This window comes from Cygnus olor, chromosome 6 (assembly GCF_009769625.2).
Source record: "Cygnus olor isolate bCygOlo1 chromosome 6, bCygOlo1.pri.v2, whole genome shotgun sequence".
Taxonomy (NCBI): Eukaryota; Metazoa; Chordata; class Aves; order Anseriformes; family Anatidae; genus Cygnus; species Cygnus olor.
In genome coordinates, this window is record NC_049174.1 from 39,258,561 (window position 1) to 39,273,370 (window position 14,810).

Genomic DNA, 14,810 nt, shown 5'->3' on the forward strand with positions numbered 1-14,810 from the left:
ATCGTTTTCCATATACCAGTCACCTGTTTAGCTAGGCACTGCAGTGGGGTGTGACGTGGCTTTCTCTGGGTTTTGAAAGGTAGAGCAGGTTGTAGAAATTCGGTGACTTACGGAGAAATTGCAAAATTAATACAAAAGACATGCAAGCATCTCAGTATTTGATGATTGAATTAATTATTTTTAAGTGCAACAGGAAACAGCAAATGAAAATGAAAACAAATTAATTTCAAGCTTTTGCTTTAAAATGTGAATGTGAGTTTTGCTTGGTGAAGTTCATGCAAAGGTATTAGCATTTTTTTTCCAGATAGGACCTTTCTAACATACTATGGTAAGAAAAAAGTGTACAGGCCTGCCGTTGCATAACCCTGAACTGCCAAGTACAGAAATCACAATGGTAGTTATCCCTGAGGTGCAATATGCTTTCTAAGTTTTGATACATTCTTGATTTTAACATCTGAATTTAAGCCAATTTTTTCGTTTATTAAAGAAGATGATTTTTCTTCTTACACAAAATGCATGACTATTTTGGTAATTTTAAGTGTTTTTGAGGTTGTTCATGCCAGCAATTAACACTGGGGATTTAAGATCATGTAACTTCCTTCGTTTTATTCCTGTAAGCAGATGGTGGTGGATTTTTGCCCAGTGCTAGATTGCTTTAAAGGGAAGCGAGGAGGGCTTGGGCTGGGTCTCGTGCTGACACCCAGCACGAGAATTCGCTCCTGCCTGTAGCACAGCAGGATCCCAGTGGTGGGCATGGCTCTCTGTTTTCCAATGTAACAGTATCAGTCACCCTAAAATACCAGGTTATCAGACTATTGAATTGGACTATTTCAAGTTCACTCAGAAATACCTTAAAGGATGAATTTTGAATATTGCATAGACACTGAATTTTTAGCATTTTTTGAATATTGCTGTTTGCACACTTGAGCTAAGCGAGGCCAAGTCCCCTGGCACAGCACAGGAGGCAAGCTGTGTGCCAGCCCTCGGCCAGGATCCGCGGTGCCAGGGAGCGCTCGTGCACCACGTCCATCAGCTTCTGCAGGTGCCAGGTGCTGGTCGATAGATGGGCACAAAGCTCGGGACAAGGTTTCTCCCAAAATGCTCCGTCCACTACCAGCAGCATAGACAGCAATCTCTCCTGATAAGGAATTGTACTGCTGGTTGCTTTTCTTTGGATATTTAGGGCACAAACTACAGAAAATGGATTTCCACAGTGAGCAGTTTTAGCGCTGGCTGCCCAATGCCCGCAGTTAGGCAGCTATGCTGTTCTAAGCTTAAAAATACCAACTTAGTTTTGGCATATTTCCATGACAGCAGAGCTAGAAAATACTGCACAGCTAGAACGATACTGCCTTATAAGTCCATATGGTCTTTTAAGAACTATTTGCAACGCTTCAGAAACAGCTGCTTTCACTGTTCTGTAGGAAAAGATAAATTTCTCTCAACCCATTTCGCTCGCCTTTACTTTTAACTCTGGGAACTTGCTATCTTCTTCTCTTAGTCTAGCGTTGTAGACCCTCAGTGGAAAATTTCTCTGTAGCTGTGTAAAAATGACATCGACCGTTAGATGGAGCTCATAAAAAAGAAATGCACTGTGTTTTGTGCTCAGATCTTACGTAAGGTATCTCAGAGGCAGCTGCTTCGCTGCCTCTCCTGGGTATAAACCGCAGCCCGTTGCACTGCATGCCTTCCTATTTGCTTCCAAGAATAGGTCTGTTAACACACAATTTGACCCTGCAGACATTCAGGCTCAGCTTGCAAACCTTCCCTGCGATGTCGGTGCTCCTTGCACGTGTCAGTGCACGGACAGATGATGGGTGGTGGTGGCCTGGCACAGGGCCCATGGACAGAATCGGGGGCAAAGCAAGATGCAGGCATACATCTCACACCTGTATTATGTGTGCGTTGTAGTTGCATTTAATATATTTATATTAAGTGTTGCATTATGTATGTATATTCAGAGAAACAGTTGCACCATGCTGCCTGATCACTGGTATCCATTCATTTTTCCAGCCAAATTGCACTCATTTTGACATTTCTGTACTCAGGAGTTGAATTGAGATGATTTCTGGGTGTCGCACCATGGGTGCAGGCAGTAGGGATCCCTCCTCCTGCTAAAGGCATGCAGGAGTTAAGACTTGCTAATGGAACACAGTGCCTTGGCCATGCCTGGAAGTACAATGAGACACAAATAGTAATAAAAAAGGAGGCATTTCTGATTTTTTTAAAATTTACATAGTTTGATTTACGTACTGTTATTAATTTTTACATCATAATATTCTAGTTTATTTTAAGCTATAGTATTCAAATATTATGCATATATATAGAGAGAGATCACGGTATGTAAGGCTTTTCCATGTTTTCGTATGTAGCTTAGTAATGCTAAGATTCCCTTAGATATGCCTAGCAGTTGTACTTTTTCAAAAATAAACAAAGAACCAAGAAGATTTAATGATGGAGATAAGAAAGGGAAATCTCAAACATTTCTTATGTACTTGTGAAGCTTTCAGATTTAGCTTGAAGCAAACTATTCAAAAAGCCCCTTCTCTCATTTGGGCACCAAAAGTATCCAAATTTGTGCAAAATTCTTACAAAGCTTAAATTATTTGTACATTTTAAGGCGGACTTGGGATGCAATCATCTGTGGAGACAAAGACGGTGCTGTGCGGTGGGGGGCACTGGCTCTCGCAGTCCCGGTGCCACGACTCGTTGGTGCTTGGCAGCACAGCCGCATGCCTCCTCTAGTTCTGGCGCCGAGACCCCTGAGTGCTTTGCCTGGTACAGCAGAAGAAAACAGACATCAAGGCCTCAGTCAGTTTCAGAATAGAAAATCTCTTGCTGAATGAGAAGACAAGACCCCGCAGTATTTGGGGTCAGAATGGAGGTACGCAGGCAGAATGGACAGAAATTCGCTACTGACCCCTACGTCATCCCCGGGCCTTTGCTTTCACGGGCACTGGATTCACCCCGAGCTTTTCCAGTCCAGCAGGCAGCATAAAGTGAAAGCACAAAGAGAGAGATCCCAAGGGGAATGAAGTAGAATTGAAATGTTCAGAGGTATAAGGAGTTTGCAGAAAGAGTTCAGAAGATCTGCTCCTGGGAATGAGTCATTCAGCTGCACAGATGGGGAGGTAGTGAGGTTTTCAGAAGTGTCTGATAACTTTAAAAGAAGTCTGCCCGTGTAAATTTTATTTTGATGGTACAAAAAATCATGATGGGCAGTTATCAGCGTCTTGTCCTGTATTTTCAGCTCTAAATCAGCTGATCGCTGCTTTTCAGCAAAACTATCGAATGGGAACAAACAGAATATATCGCATTATGTCTTAAAGAGCTAAAATTGTGGTAGTGTCTTTATGACTTACATAAATAATGCAGGATTGTATGTCATTTGAAAAAAAAAAAAGAGTTGCTTTTAAATATGTTTTGATTAAGCAAAAGTAATTGTGATTGAGGAGATACTAAATGCTGGCAGATGGCCACAGGTTGTCACTGCAAAAAGGTCACTGAAGAGAAAGGCATGGTTTTAAAAATGAAGAAGGTAGGTAGGTTACCTAGCTTGGAGGGGAACGTCGTGGTTCCCAACCAATAGCTCTCGCCTTGGAGAAAGCAAGCATTTAAGGTGGTACTAGCGGGGGTTATCGCCTTGTCACATAGCTAGATGAATGGTCAAAGAGCTGAACTATTCTTGCGTTTTTCTCAAAAAAAATTTTTTTTTAAAAAAACAACACACGCACACACAAAAAAACTTAAAAATTAGTTTTATGAATTTTCTGCTTAATATTCTCCAAAAGGAGAGTGGGAATGCAGAAGCATGTACGGTCCAGATTGAAAATTTACAGGAGTGCTGAGAGAATTGGGTTTCTTAGCACAAGTGGTGCTTGAATCACGGCATCAGTGAAGATTTTGGGTGAGTTGCTCATAGCTCTGGGAAGGACCAATGTACAGTGAGTGGTGGGCACACAGCAATATCTGGTCTGGGCGTCAGGTGCAGCTGTAAACTGATAGATAGTCTGCCTGCCTGAGGGAGCTGGTGTTGGAAGAAAGGCTGCTCACCGTAACTGGGTGGATAACCTGCTGCTTTCTTGTTCATTTGGTTTGTGATGGAGACTATTTTGAACCAAGCTTGAAAAGCAAGCTGATTTTCTTTGCAAAGCCCAAAATTAAAAGAATCACTTTTAAGACATTATTTTGTGTTTGTTATCTAAATGAAAAAAGGAAGTCCATGTTGAAACAAAATAGTTTTCAATCCAGACATGGATTTTTGTTTTGTTTTGTTTTGTTTTCAGGTAGATTTTCCATACTTCTGTTTTTCATTATGTCTGAAGCGTGGTGTGTGCTGGCTGTGGCTCTCAGGGCTGTGAGGGCTGTGAGGCCGGTGCTGCAAGTCACACAGGGTTGCCTGGGCCTATTTTCCTGTCGCTTTTCTCTGCAAGGCCCTTTTCACTCAGCTTAATCCAACAGGGAAAATTACTTTAGGAATTACCTGTAGGAGACAAACGGAGAGTCCAGTGTCACTGCTAATATTGGTGTAGTCTAAAAAGGAGACCTTCTGCGCCCAGACCAATAGTGGGTATAGTTGGGATGTAAGGGAACGCTTGCTGAGGACACCTGGTGCCGCGGGTAGCAGTGAGCTTCCCTGCTCGAGCCCCGTGCAGGGCGGGTGCCCCAGCCTGGGCAGCTCTCTCGTTTCTCCTGCAAACTGGCTCTGAGCGTTTCAAGCAATAGTAGTTCACAGCATTTTTAAACTGCAGGGTTTTTTTTGTGTGTGATTTTTTGTTGTTGTTGTTGTTTTTTCTTGTGAATGTGTTCACATCTTGGCAGGAAATTCATTTTGTTTGATTTTTTTTTTTTAATCCATTGCCTTCTATTATTGATTTTTAATGCTTTCATTTCCTGCTTCTTCAACAGCCCATTACAATTCCTGGCCCTTTTTCAAGCTGCCTATTTCATTGCCAGGGCGGCTGTATAAATCAGCTCCATCAATGGGATGTGTCACGTTGGAATTTCTTAGCTTTCAAAGGCTTCCCATCAGCGTGTGTTTTATAACGTATTTATAATGCGTAAGTGCTACTTGCTTTGGGATGGGGATGGGAGACAAGTAGAAGGTGTGGGAGTTGGAAAGCCCTGCAGAGTACAGCTGCGTTTGTGCTCACGGGACTGGTGAATCCTGCGGTGTCTCCCTGCGACATCCGGGCCAATTTCAGTATGTGCAGCATGGTGAAGTCTGATGACATATAACATATGCAAATGCTCTTAGGGAAAAAGAAAAAAAGTCACATCTGATAGAAAATACTTTCATTTCTTCTCACATGAATAATGATGTCAGGATTCAATCTTGCATAATTACTGTTATATTTGTCACTAAACATGACATCTGCGCAAAGCTGTTGAATTTGCATTCCCTGAAAGATGAAGGTCTTCGCAAAAAATGTGCCTTGAGTCACTGAATCCAATTTCCCTTTTTTTTTTTTCCCCCTGTCTGTCAGTACGCTGGTAAATGGGAATATAGCTTTGAGGTAAGTTTGGAAACAACTGCAGCCCCTGTGCCAAACCCTAGAATAGTGAGTGCCTCCCTGCCGCTCTCCTCCGGCAGTGCTGCGTACAAGCGGCTCGTGTAGTGCCTTTCTGTAGGTAGACTGCAGGTTGTCTGCGGTGTCAGGCTGCTGCTGTTTGTGGGGAATACTTGTGTTCAAGTCCAATAACTCAGAAATACTTACTGTTCTGCATCTCCTGAGCAAGTACAGGTCCTGTGACTACCTCTTTTTAAAGTTATGGGACACGTTGAGGCTGGTGTAGTCAGACCGGTATGTAACATAGCAGCTTATGGCCAATAGTTTGAATATTCCTTGAAACTGCAGCCTTAACAGTGAGTGTGAAAGGACTTACTCAGCTCCTTGGAAGTGAGTATGGAAGACATCACAGGTTTTTTATTACCTTCTTAGAAAGTTGTGTTTAATAAAATGAGCAAGACAAATGATCTCGTGCTTCCATTAGCATAGATATTCCACAGTCAGTGCTCCCTCGCTGATTACACGAGCTAACTACTGTCTCATCTACCAGAGGAAACAGTCTGGTCAGATTGCCAAACAAACGCTTAATACTAATTATACAGGTGTGAAGAACCTGCTAAATTTAGGCATTAAGTGTAATATAGACATGCAATATAGAGAGATCATCGCTTCTAGAAGTGATTTCTGTACCCCTGCTTTCCTTTAAAAATAGTAGGCAGAAGTGAACAGGAAGCAGTAACACGTAATGAAGGAAAAACAAGCATCGATGTTCATGCGGGTCACTCAAAGTGACATTATAAGGACATTCGCTCTTGATATTTTTAGTGGCCTCTTTATATGGGCTTTACTTTCTCCCTTACCAAAAAGAAAAAAAGACTGAACTGAGTGGTTCATGCGAAGATAGTTTCAATGAGAGGTCCAGACCAAAACGTCACCTCTGCCCCAGCCTTGTTATGTGAAGGGAAAGTCAGGATTACAGGCCTGGAGGGGAGGATTCAGAAACTGGCCCCACGCACCGTTTGACAGCAGTGTTCACAGGCAGTCATCCATCAGCCCCCTACGAACGCTGCTTCTAGATTTAGCTGCTTCGCTGCTGATGTCCAGTGCGGATGTCCAGTCAGTCTGCTGCTTTCTCCTTCTCTTTTTTTTGTCCTCGTGTTTGCTGGTTTTGCTTACTTTGGCCATCTTTCTGTCACGCAGACCCGTACATTTCTGCATATAATCACCCAGTCGTGCCTGACGCTCAGCAGGTTAGAGGATGGCGCCCACGGCCCCACTGTGGAGGCTTGCAATGGTAGTCCCTTGCAAACCTGGATGCTAAGGAACTACACGAGGCTGGAAGTCTTTAGAAACATTTTTTACAGCCCCACTGACTATTTCCTTTAACAAACCGTTGGAGGTTGGTATCCAAACATAACATCTAATGCAAATACATCCAAGTATAACATGTAAAGCAAGTATAACAGCTGATGATTTAAGCTGTTTGCAGAAAAATGCTTTTCCATCTTCTGTCTGTTTAACTCAGCTGAATTCTGTTCTTGTTTCCACAGATATGTGTGTGTATATATCTAATAGTATATACATTTAGTGTTAGTTATTAATTATGACTAATTTTAGATTATTTTAGCAGCCCTGAGCTACCTCTGTGATCTGTTTGTGTGACCATCATTGTTACTGTTCGTGATAGTTGAGGGTTTGATCACCGTTCCAAGATGTACGAATAATGCCAATTGCATGATATTTTTGAGACACATTCATTTTGAAAATTCCCAACTTTAAGTAACCCACTTCTAGAGATATTAGTGTTGATCAGCAGACAATTCCAAAACATGAACGAGTGGAGGAATCAAAATATCGTGCCAGCCACTGGTTTTCTTTCCTGGACAGTTTCGCTGATGTACATAACGGAGCGCAGCGGGACAGCACAGGTTCAGAATACAGGTGGGGGCTGCTTTTCTCACTTCAAACTATGCTGCCTTCACGTCTGAGTGCATCCCATTGAAACCAGAGTGCGTGCTGCTCTCCTTACGGCAGCCCCCTAATTAATAGCTGTAGCAAGGAAGAAGGATTTTGGCAGGTAGCGCCGAGTTTCAGCTGACAAAATCTGGGTGCTGGTTTCAGGCAGTGGTGGTCCAGGCTCGAGGGCAGGGGTTGTGGCAGGGCTGGGCTGGGGCACTGCAGATGGCCGGTTCTTGTCCTGGCAAACTCATTGCAAGGAGGACGTGGCGCGGTGTCTTCGTGCGGGCTGTGCGTGTCCCACTGAACGGCTGCGCTGCAGCAGTGCTCTGTGCTATTTCAAGAAATGACTTTTCTCAGTCAAGTTTAAAAATTATATATAAATGTCTCTTCTGATGCGAACAACCTTTCCTGGTATCTTTCATTCACAAAAGTCACTTTTTAAAGCAACTGAGAACTTTTCAGTTTGGTGTCAGTGGCTGCTAGAGCGCAGGATCGCTGCTTCGTTGTCGTGCCGTAACACACTCAGATTCTGCCCTCGTCAGGGCTATTATTTGCATACATTTGGTGAGCGTGAAACAACACGGCTTGCTCCTGTGCATCTGAATGGCTGTACAGCCTGCTCCGCATCCAGGCATGTGTCCTCGTGGTGGAGTAAAATAAGAATTCTAGGCTGGCTTGTAGGAGTATCATACTGCCTAGTAATTAATTGTTTCCCAAGCAAATGAGACCTTTTTTGTAATAGCACAAATAATGATAGAACACAAAAAGAAAAAAAAATACGAGACAGTTGAAAGTCCCAATGATATGGTAGCCTAGCATGAAATTATGCACTGAATAGAAGGGAACAGCTGATGGAGGCAGCAGCAGCATTTTTAGACCGGCTTGCATTTCTGGTTATAGTGGAAAATGATAGCAGTTTAATTGCACTTAAAACAATATAAGTGAAGAATCAGTGATGCTTTGAGCAGTGCTATTTAGTAAACAAGCTACTTCTGTTAGCACTGCTAATTCTTTCCTCTCGTAATTAGAGCAGAATGCCTTATATTCATCACTGAATGCATGTCAAATGGCCCCTCTATGATTTCTTACAGTGCCTGTAGGCTTTTCTTGGAGAATTGTGTAATAGTTTGTTTTAAACTGAGGAGCCAGTCCCTAGGGACAAGCTAGGGAAAGAATATTCGTAATAGACATTAGGAGTGTTAATATATGACATGTCAGTCCGGTAGGAACAGCAGTGTAAAATTGCACAACACAATAGCCCAGATATGTGTGTGGATAATAAAATTGCATCAGCTGGTAGCAGAATGTTCGCATCTCCCTGCAGTTTAATTGGAACACCAGACAATGGTCTGGTCTTTAATATGGAGATACACGGATGAGGCTTATTAGCAGTGAGACTGCATCAGAGAGACGTTTCTGAACTGACCCCGTGTGCATGACTCGAGGTAGGGGCGCAGTGCCTGTGCTCTCCGAGAGATGGCTGTGGCAGCGCCCTGCGGCTCAGGAGAGCCAGGCAGCACGACGCAGTGCTACTTCAGGTAGGGCTGTTTGGCTGTTTTTATAAGCCATGGAAGAACGTGGTCCATAAAACCCCGTGGGGCAGCAGAGCTGCTGCAGGACCTGCCACACGTGGGGCAGCAGTGCCGTAGCAAGCAGTGCCAAAACAGGGACAGCTCGGGGCCGGGACCAGGTGCAGCTGCCGATGGCACCATGCGAGCTGGGGCTCTGGTAGGGCAGGAGCATGGCTCTGAGCACAGTCCTTACAGGGCACAACCTTGATTTTCGGAACCAGGTGCAGTAGCAAAGAGATGTTTGCTGTAGAAGTGTTAAGTCCGTACTGAGCGTGCAAGACTGTCGGTGGATGAACGCGCGTCGTGCAGCTGCTGGGCTGTGCCAGGGCTGTGCAGGGCGTGCTTGGGGCAAGCCCCGCTGCGAGTTGTGCCCTGATCTCCGGCACGGGGAGCAGGGGACGTGGTGTCCCCAGTCCTGCGGTGGCAGCGTGGCGTGGGGCATTGCCATGGGCAGCCAGTGAGGCATGTCCAGCCACTTCCAGCACGGGGCGCGCATCAGCTCCAGCCCTGCGCAGAGCTGTCTGCAGCGTTGCTCTCCCCATGGTGTCTGCGTGGTTCCATGTGTGAATCGCACCGCTGTCACAGATGGGCAGCTGCTGACACACGTATTTGTACGGGTGCATGGGCAAGTCTGTGTGTAATGTGGTTTTAATTGTTTTTTTTCTGGAACCGAAGGACCTTTTGGGAAGCGAATGTATTAATAGCAGTAAATTAGTAACTGCAAAGCTTCGTACCAAAGGTGCCTGAGGTACTGGGATTTTGTGTGCAAAATCCCAGATGAACCCCAGAACAGGGATGCAGAGAACACCACCTCCTCAGTTGTCAATGTGCCTGCCCAGTTTTGTTGAAGTCCACAACTTTATGCTCAGTTTCCCTTGATCTCTTCATGTACGTCCTCCCAGTGCTTTGGACCAGAACATTGTTTCTGCCAAAAGAGTGTTTCTGCCAAATATGTTCAATTTCCTATTGTCCCCTTCTGACTCTCCCATTGCCCAGAAACATAGTGTCATGTAGTCAAAAAAATGGAAAGGACAGGTGTCCCAAAGGAGAAAGAATATAATGTAAACAGAAATGTTTTCACCTGTATGTTACTGTTGTTAATATAATTCTAAGCAAATATAAGTTTTAGTTTCCCATTGGCAATTATTTCTGAACTTACAGTGCACTGGCCTGAAATGCGTACACGGTTGGGTTGTCAGAGCCGAAATCCCTTAACCCAAACCACTGTTGCTTTGAATTAACACTTGCTTGCACTTACTTTTGTACTTTTCTGTTGCGTTTATTTGTTTCTGGGTTCAGCAGCGGCACTCACTCCCCAGGCTTGACCACTCGAGAGAAGGTGAGCGGGGTACCCCTCGGGGCAGCAAGGGGCGTGTAGGGGTCTCAGAGCTTTGTGAATGGCAGTGGGCATGGGACAGGGATGAGCACTTGTCTTGTGGCTTGTGTAGTGCCTAGAGCAGGGCTCACACAGCTCACAGATCTATTTTCAGCAGTAATGATGGTGCTGCAGCTCTCGCACTTCTCTGTTGCAGAAGCTCACCCTGAGGCACGTCAACAGCAACCAGTGTCTGGACGAGCCGTCGGAGGAGGACAAGATGGTGCCCACCATGCGGGAGTGCGCTGGGAGCCGTTCCCAGCAGTGGCTGCTGCGCAACATGACCCTGGGGGCCTGAGCTGGCGCGGAGCCGCTGCCGCGGCCGGCCCGCCAGGGCTCTCCTCCTCCCCTCCTCCTGGCCAGAACAGAGTCCCCAGGTGGGCTTTCCTGGGGGCAGCGGGCCTCCACGTGCCCCTTTGGAACCCGTGGCTGTTCGAAAGAAGCACACGGGAGCCTATAAATGGCAAGACGCGTGGAGGTATCAACGCGAGCGCGCTCAGAAATGTTTAAAGAGAAACCTTGATGAACCTTTATCAAAGAGGTGGGGAGGGAGGTTATCTCCTGTGCGTGTCGGACACCGTGGCACAGTGTCAAATGCCTTATGAAGCTCACTGGCACTGGGAACGATTCTGTCAGAGGCTTTATAAACTCCATGTTTGGGCACTGGTCTATGTTTGCTGTTCACCTGTGTTGAGTGGAGCTCGGTGGAGCACTGCTCTGAAAGGGCAGCAGGGTCACTGTGCAGAGTGAATGTTTGGTGCCTGGAAAACGTGGAATCCCGGCACACAGTGCTTGGAAAAGCAGCAAAACTGAGCAAAGAGCGCATCCAGAAACTGGGATTAAATGAAACAACCGGAGAGACATTGGAACAATGCTAAGGAGGAGTGACACGCCTTGGTAACTCAGCTCGGTGCAAACTGAGGTCTCTGCAGTGGGAAGACAAATGGCTGGGCCTCACACCTGGGAAACTTCAGGGGGTTCTGCTGCCTCAGTGGAAGTAGCAAAAACTGGCCCTCTGGGAGAAAAAGACACTGGGTGTTTGGCTGAAGCCCGCCTGCAGCTGCTACCTTCGAGCATTAGTACGTACCTGCATCCTGCGTGAAACGTCCCAGAGCGCTCAGCCGGGGACCCCGAGCCCAGCGGGCAGAACTGTGGGTCGGGTCCCAGCTCTGGCTCCAACAGAGATAGCAGATGCTTATTTATATTTTTAATAATTTTGTGGCTTAATCATTTTGTTTCATTAGCGTGGTTATTAAAAACATGCCGGTGACACACAGTCATGTTGGAGCACCACAGGAGCTGATGTCAGCCCGTGGCCAGGTATGGGAAAGCGTCCCGTCGTGTTGGTGGTGTTTCTGTTGGCCATCGCAGCAGAGATTTAGATCGTTATGGATTAATGTTCTCCTATGTAGGTATTATAAATTCATAGGGCATCCATATTTTCTTGATACCTGTCATTAAATGAAAATTTGAAGCCTGTTAAATTTGAAAAGTGATTGCTGTGCGTGCACAGGAGCTCACAGACCAACTCAGATGGGAGGCTTATCCAATCCAGCCTCCCTGCCCAAAGCAGGGGCAAGCACCTCCAGTTCCCATCTTAAAGTCCCCCCCCAAATACACAATATGGCTTAAAAGCTAGCAAAACAAGACGACTGTAATCTTGCTTCATAGGAAGAGCATGCAAGCATCACAACCAAATGTAAACACCGATCTCCCTGCAGAAGTTGGTCTTAAAATTCCATCTCCTTCCAAAGGGCTGTTACCAGGTGTGCAGCCACTCAGGCTGGTGGGTGATACATCCAGACCCGTGGCTTTTGCTTGCCAATGCCGAAGTAAGAGTTGTGGGAGGTCCTGCAGCACCCAGGAGCATTAGGGAGCGCACTCAGTGGTGCAAGCTCTGCTGGCTACCCCCAGTGTTTCCGAGAAAGCACCCCCAGCTGCACATGGCCACAGCCACAAAGCCTCTGGCACTGCCGCCGGCGGGTCCGGAGCTTTTCTTGGCATCGCTGCTGAAAGGTGATGAGAAGTACAGTCAGTCTGCAGCTGCCTAGGCTGGGGGTGCAATCCAAAAGCAGTTGAAGAAAAGAGTGTTTTTCTCCTTAGAATTACTACAAAGGTTGATACAGAGCGCGTACTCCCTTGGCTAAGTGCATTTACTTTGTTACTCTGAGTACAGCCGGCGTATCTGTGTATCTGTGGCTGCACTGCTGTGCACTGGCTGGGGAGAGGTAGAAAGGAAATGTGTATTTGTTCTGTTTGACCTGCTTAGAGCAAGTACCCCCGTTCCTGACAATCGCAGCGGTGTTGCTGCAAGCCTTCAGCATGCTGGCAGGATGGCTGACGTCTGGCATTACGCTCAGACCTAGAAAAAAGCACCAAAGCACCTGCTTAATTCAGTCACAATGAGTATTTCCATCGGCTTCGAGGGACTGAATCCTGGATCTACCTCCTTTGTGAGAATACAGAAACCCTGAAAGCCCTTCCAGAAGAGTTTTGTATAAAGCTTCAGTTATATAGAATGAGGTGGTGATGGTGTGTGGCACCTTAAATGCTGGTACAATGTCAGGGATGACAAATACATGATTTAATGAATGAATGTAAGTTACTGAGCACTTGGACCCCAGTCCTTCCTCCAACCACTAAATTCCTGCATTGCCTTGGCAAGTAATTTTAGCTAAAATCATTTGAAATTGCTCCTTTGGTTGCCTCTGTCAGTGTCTGATGTGCAGCACCCACAAAGGGGAGCATTCAGAGCTACAAACCTGTCTGAAAAGCATTGATATGTGTTTGGTTCCCTGTTTATAAAATATCCTAGAAGGGTGTTGGGAGGACTGGTTCCTATTTGCACAAAGTGTTTGAAATGAAGAGAACTCTACAGGTACTGAATATGATTATTTATTGTTTTCACTGGAAAAAAATTGCTTCTGGTTCTCGTATTTTCTGAGAATTGCTTTGATGAAATGAGCCAGCCATAATGCAAGGTGGCATCAGCAAAGGGAACATTTAGAAGAGTAAGTTGAGCCATAAGCACTGTAAGCAGCAGTATTTTTGTTTGTCTCCCAGTGCCAGAGATAGGAGAAACCAGGGACAGCCGAGAACTGAAATAGCGAGGCATTTTGAGCAGTCATACATGAGTTTCCTGCAAACACGTATTTCCCAGTCACAAGAAGGATTTCTTTCTTTCTTACACTCTAATAGGAAGAGTGTTTTGAAGGAAAGCTGTGTACTTGAATGTCAAATTGTATGTTCTGATTTTTTTATTTGCACCTTCTGGCTGCATCTCCTGTGGGTGCTGGGCAGAGTCTCCCCTAGGTGACTCTGGCCGGGTTCTGTTCAGAGCTGTTACACACATCCACTGCCTGAACAGTCTGGGAGGCAAAAAGGAGCTCACGAGCACTGGTGAACGCCACGACGTGCTATGCTGTGCCAGCTCGCTGGACACCTGCCCTGGCCGCGAGGGCTCTGGCCCCGGGGTCCCCTCAGCCCCAAGCCCCCCGGTGCCCGTCCCCGCAGGCCGCGCCGCACCACCACGCTGCGTCTGGTGAGCTGCCAGCGCGAGCTGCCGCCGGGTCCGCTGGTGTCGGATGAACACCTGCAGTGTGTTTTCACTCGCTTCCGTGGCTTCTGTGTCAGTGCTGATTTTCCAACGTTTGGTAACAACTCCAGTACCACCGCTCCGGTAGGTTGTCGTCCCCATTTATTCTTTTCCTCCAAGAGCACGCGCTCGGGCCAGCTTGGTAGGGGGTCCCTTGGAACACCTGAGGCACGCAGTCACCTGAGGAATGTGGGGATCGTGCCGGGCTTTTGGTCAAGGTGGAGAAGACCGAGGGACGTGGCGGCTTTGGGGACCTGCTTACCAGTGCTCCCGATGAAGTGCTAGGAACATAAAAATTTAAATTTATAAAAGTAGATTGTGGATAAATAATTGCACATTTTAAATGTTGTAACGGTTATTAAATGGTATACTGGTACTCTTTGCTGTACATTTAAATATTTATACATTTTTGTAGAATTAAAATATACTGGTTTAGTTTTCTTCTGGTGCCTTCGTTTTTTTCTAGATGCACTTAGTCGTTATGTGGTCAAGTGTTACTATCTGCTAAAAATTAGACTTCCAGTGCTAAAAATTAGACTTTCCTGTTTCCATGTCCCCTATTTCCCTGTGCAACTTTGGAAATCGCCAGCAGAGCCATTCCCATTCCCACCTCAGTGAGTGGTGGGAGGCGAAGGCACGAGCGGTGCGGCTGGGCACGTCGATGCAGTCGTGTTCAGCAGCTCCTCAGTTTTTTCAGCCTGTTTTCCTCAGCTCCTCAGGATTTTCTTTCTTTCAGTTACATCTTGATTCCTGAAATGGGTAAGTTGCGGTAAGAAGGGGGGAGAAGGGTCTATTTTAAA

General features: G+C 45.9%; 1 protein-coding gene across 1 annotated transcript in view; it reads left to right on the forward strand.

The window, feature by feature from the left end:
* Positions 1–14,451, forward strand: part of GALNT13 (polypeptide N-acetylgalactosaminyltransferase 13) — a 124,324-nt gene extending 109,873 nt beyond the window's left edge. Inside the window, exon 13 of the mRNA XM_040561509.1 lies at positions 10,573–14,451. Within this exon, the coding sequence (XP_040417443.1) occupies positions 10,573–10,713 (141 nt within the window). The 3' untranslated portion in view covers positions 10,714–14,451. The remainder of the gene's footprint in view (positions 1–10,572) is intronic.
* The last annotated feature ends 359 nt before the right edge of the window (positions 14,452–14,810 follow it).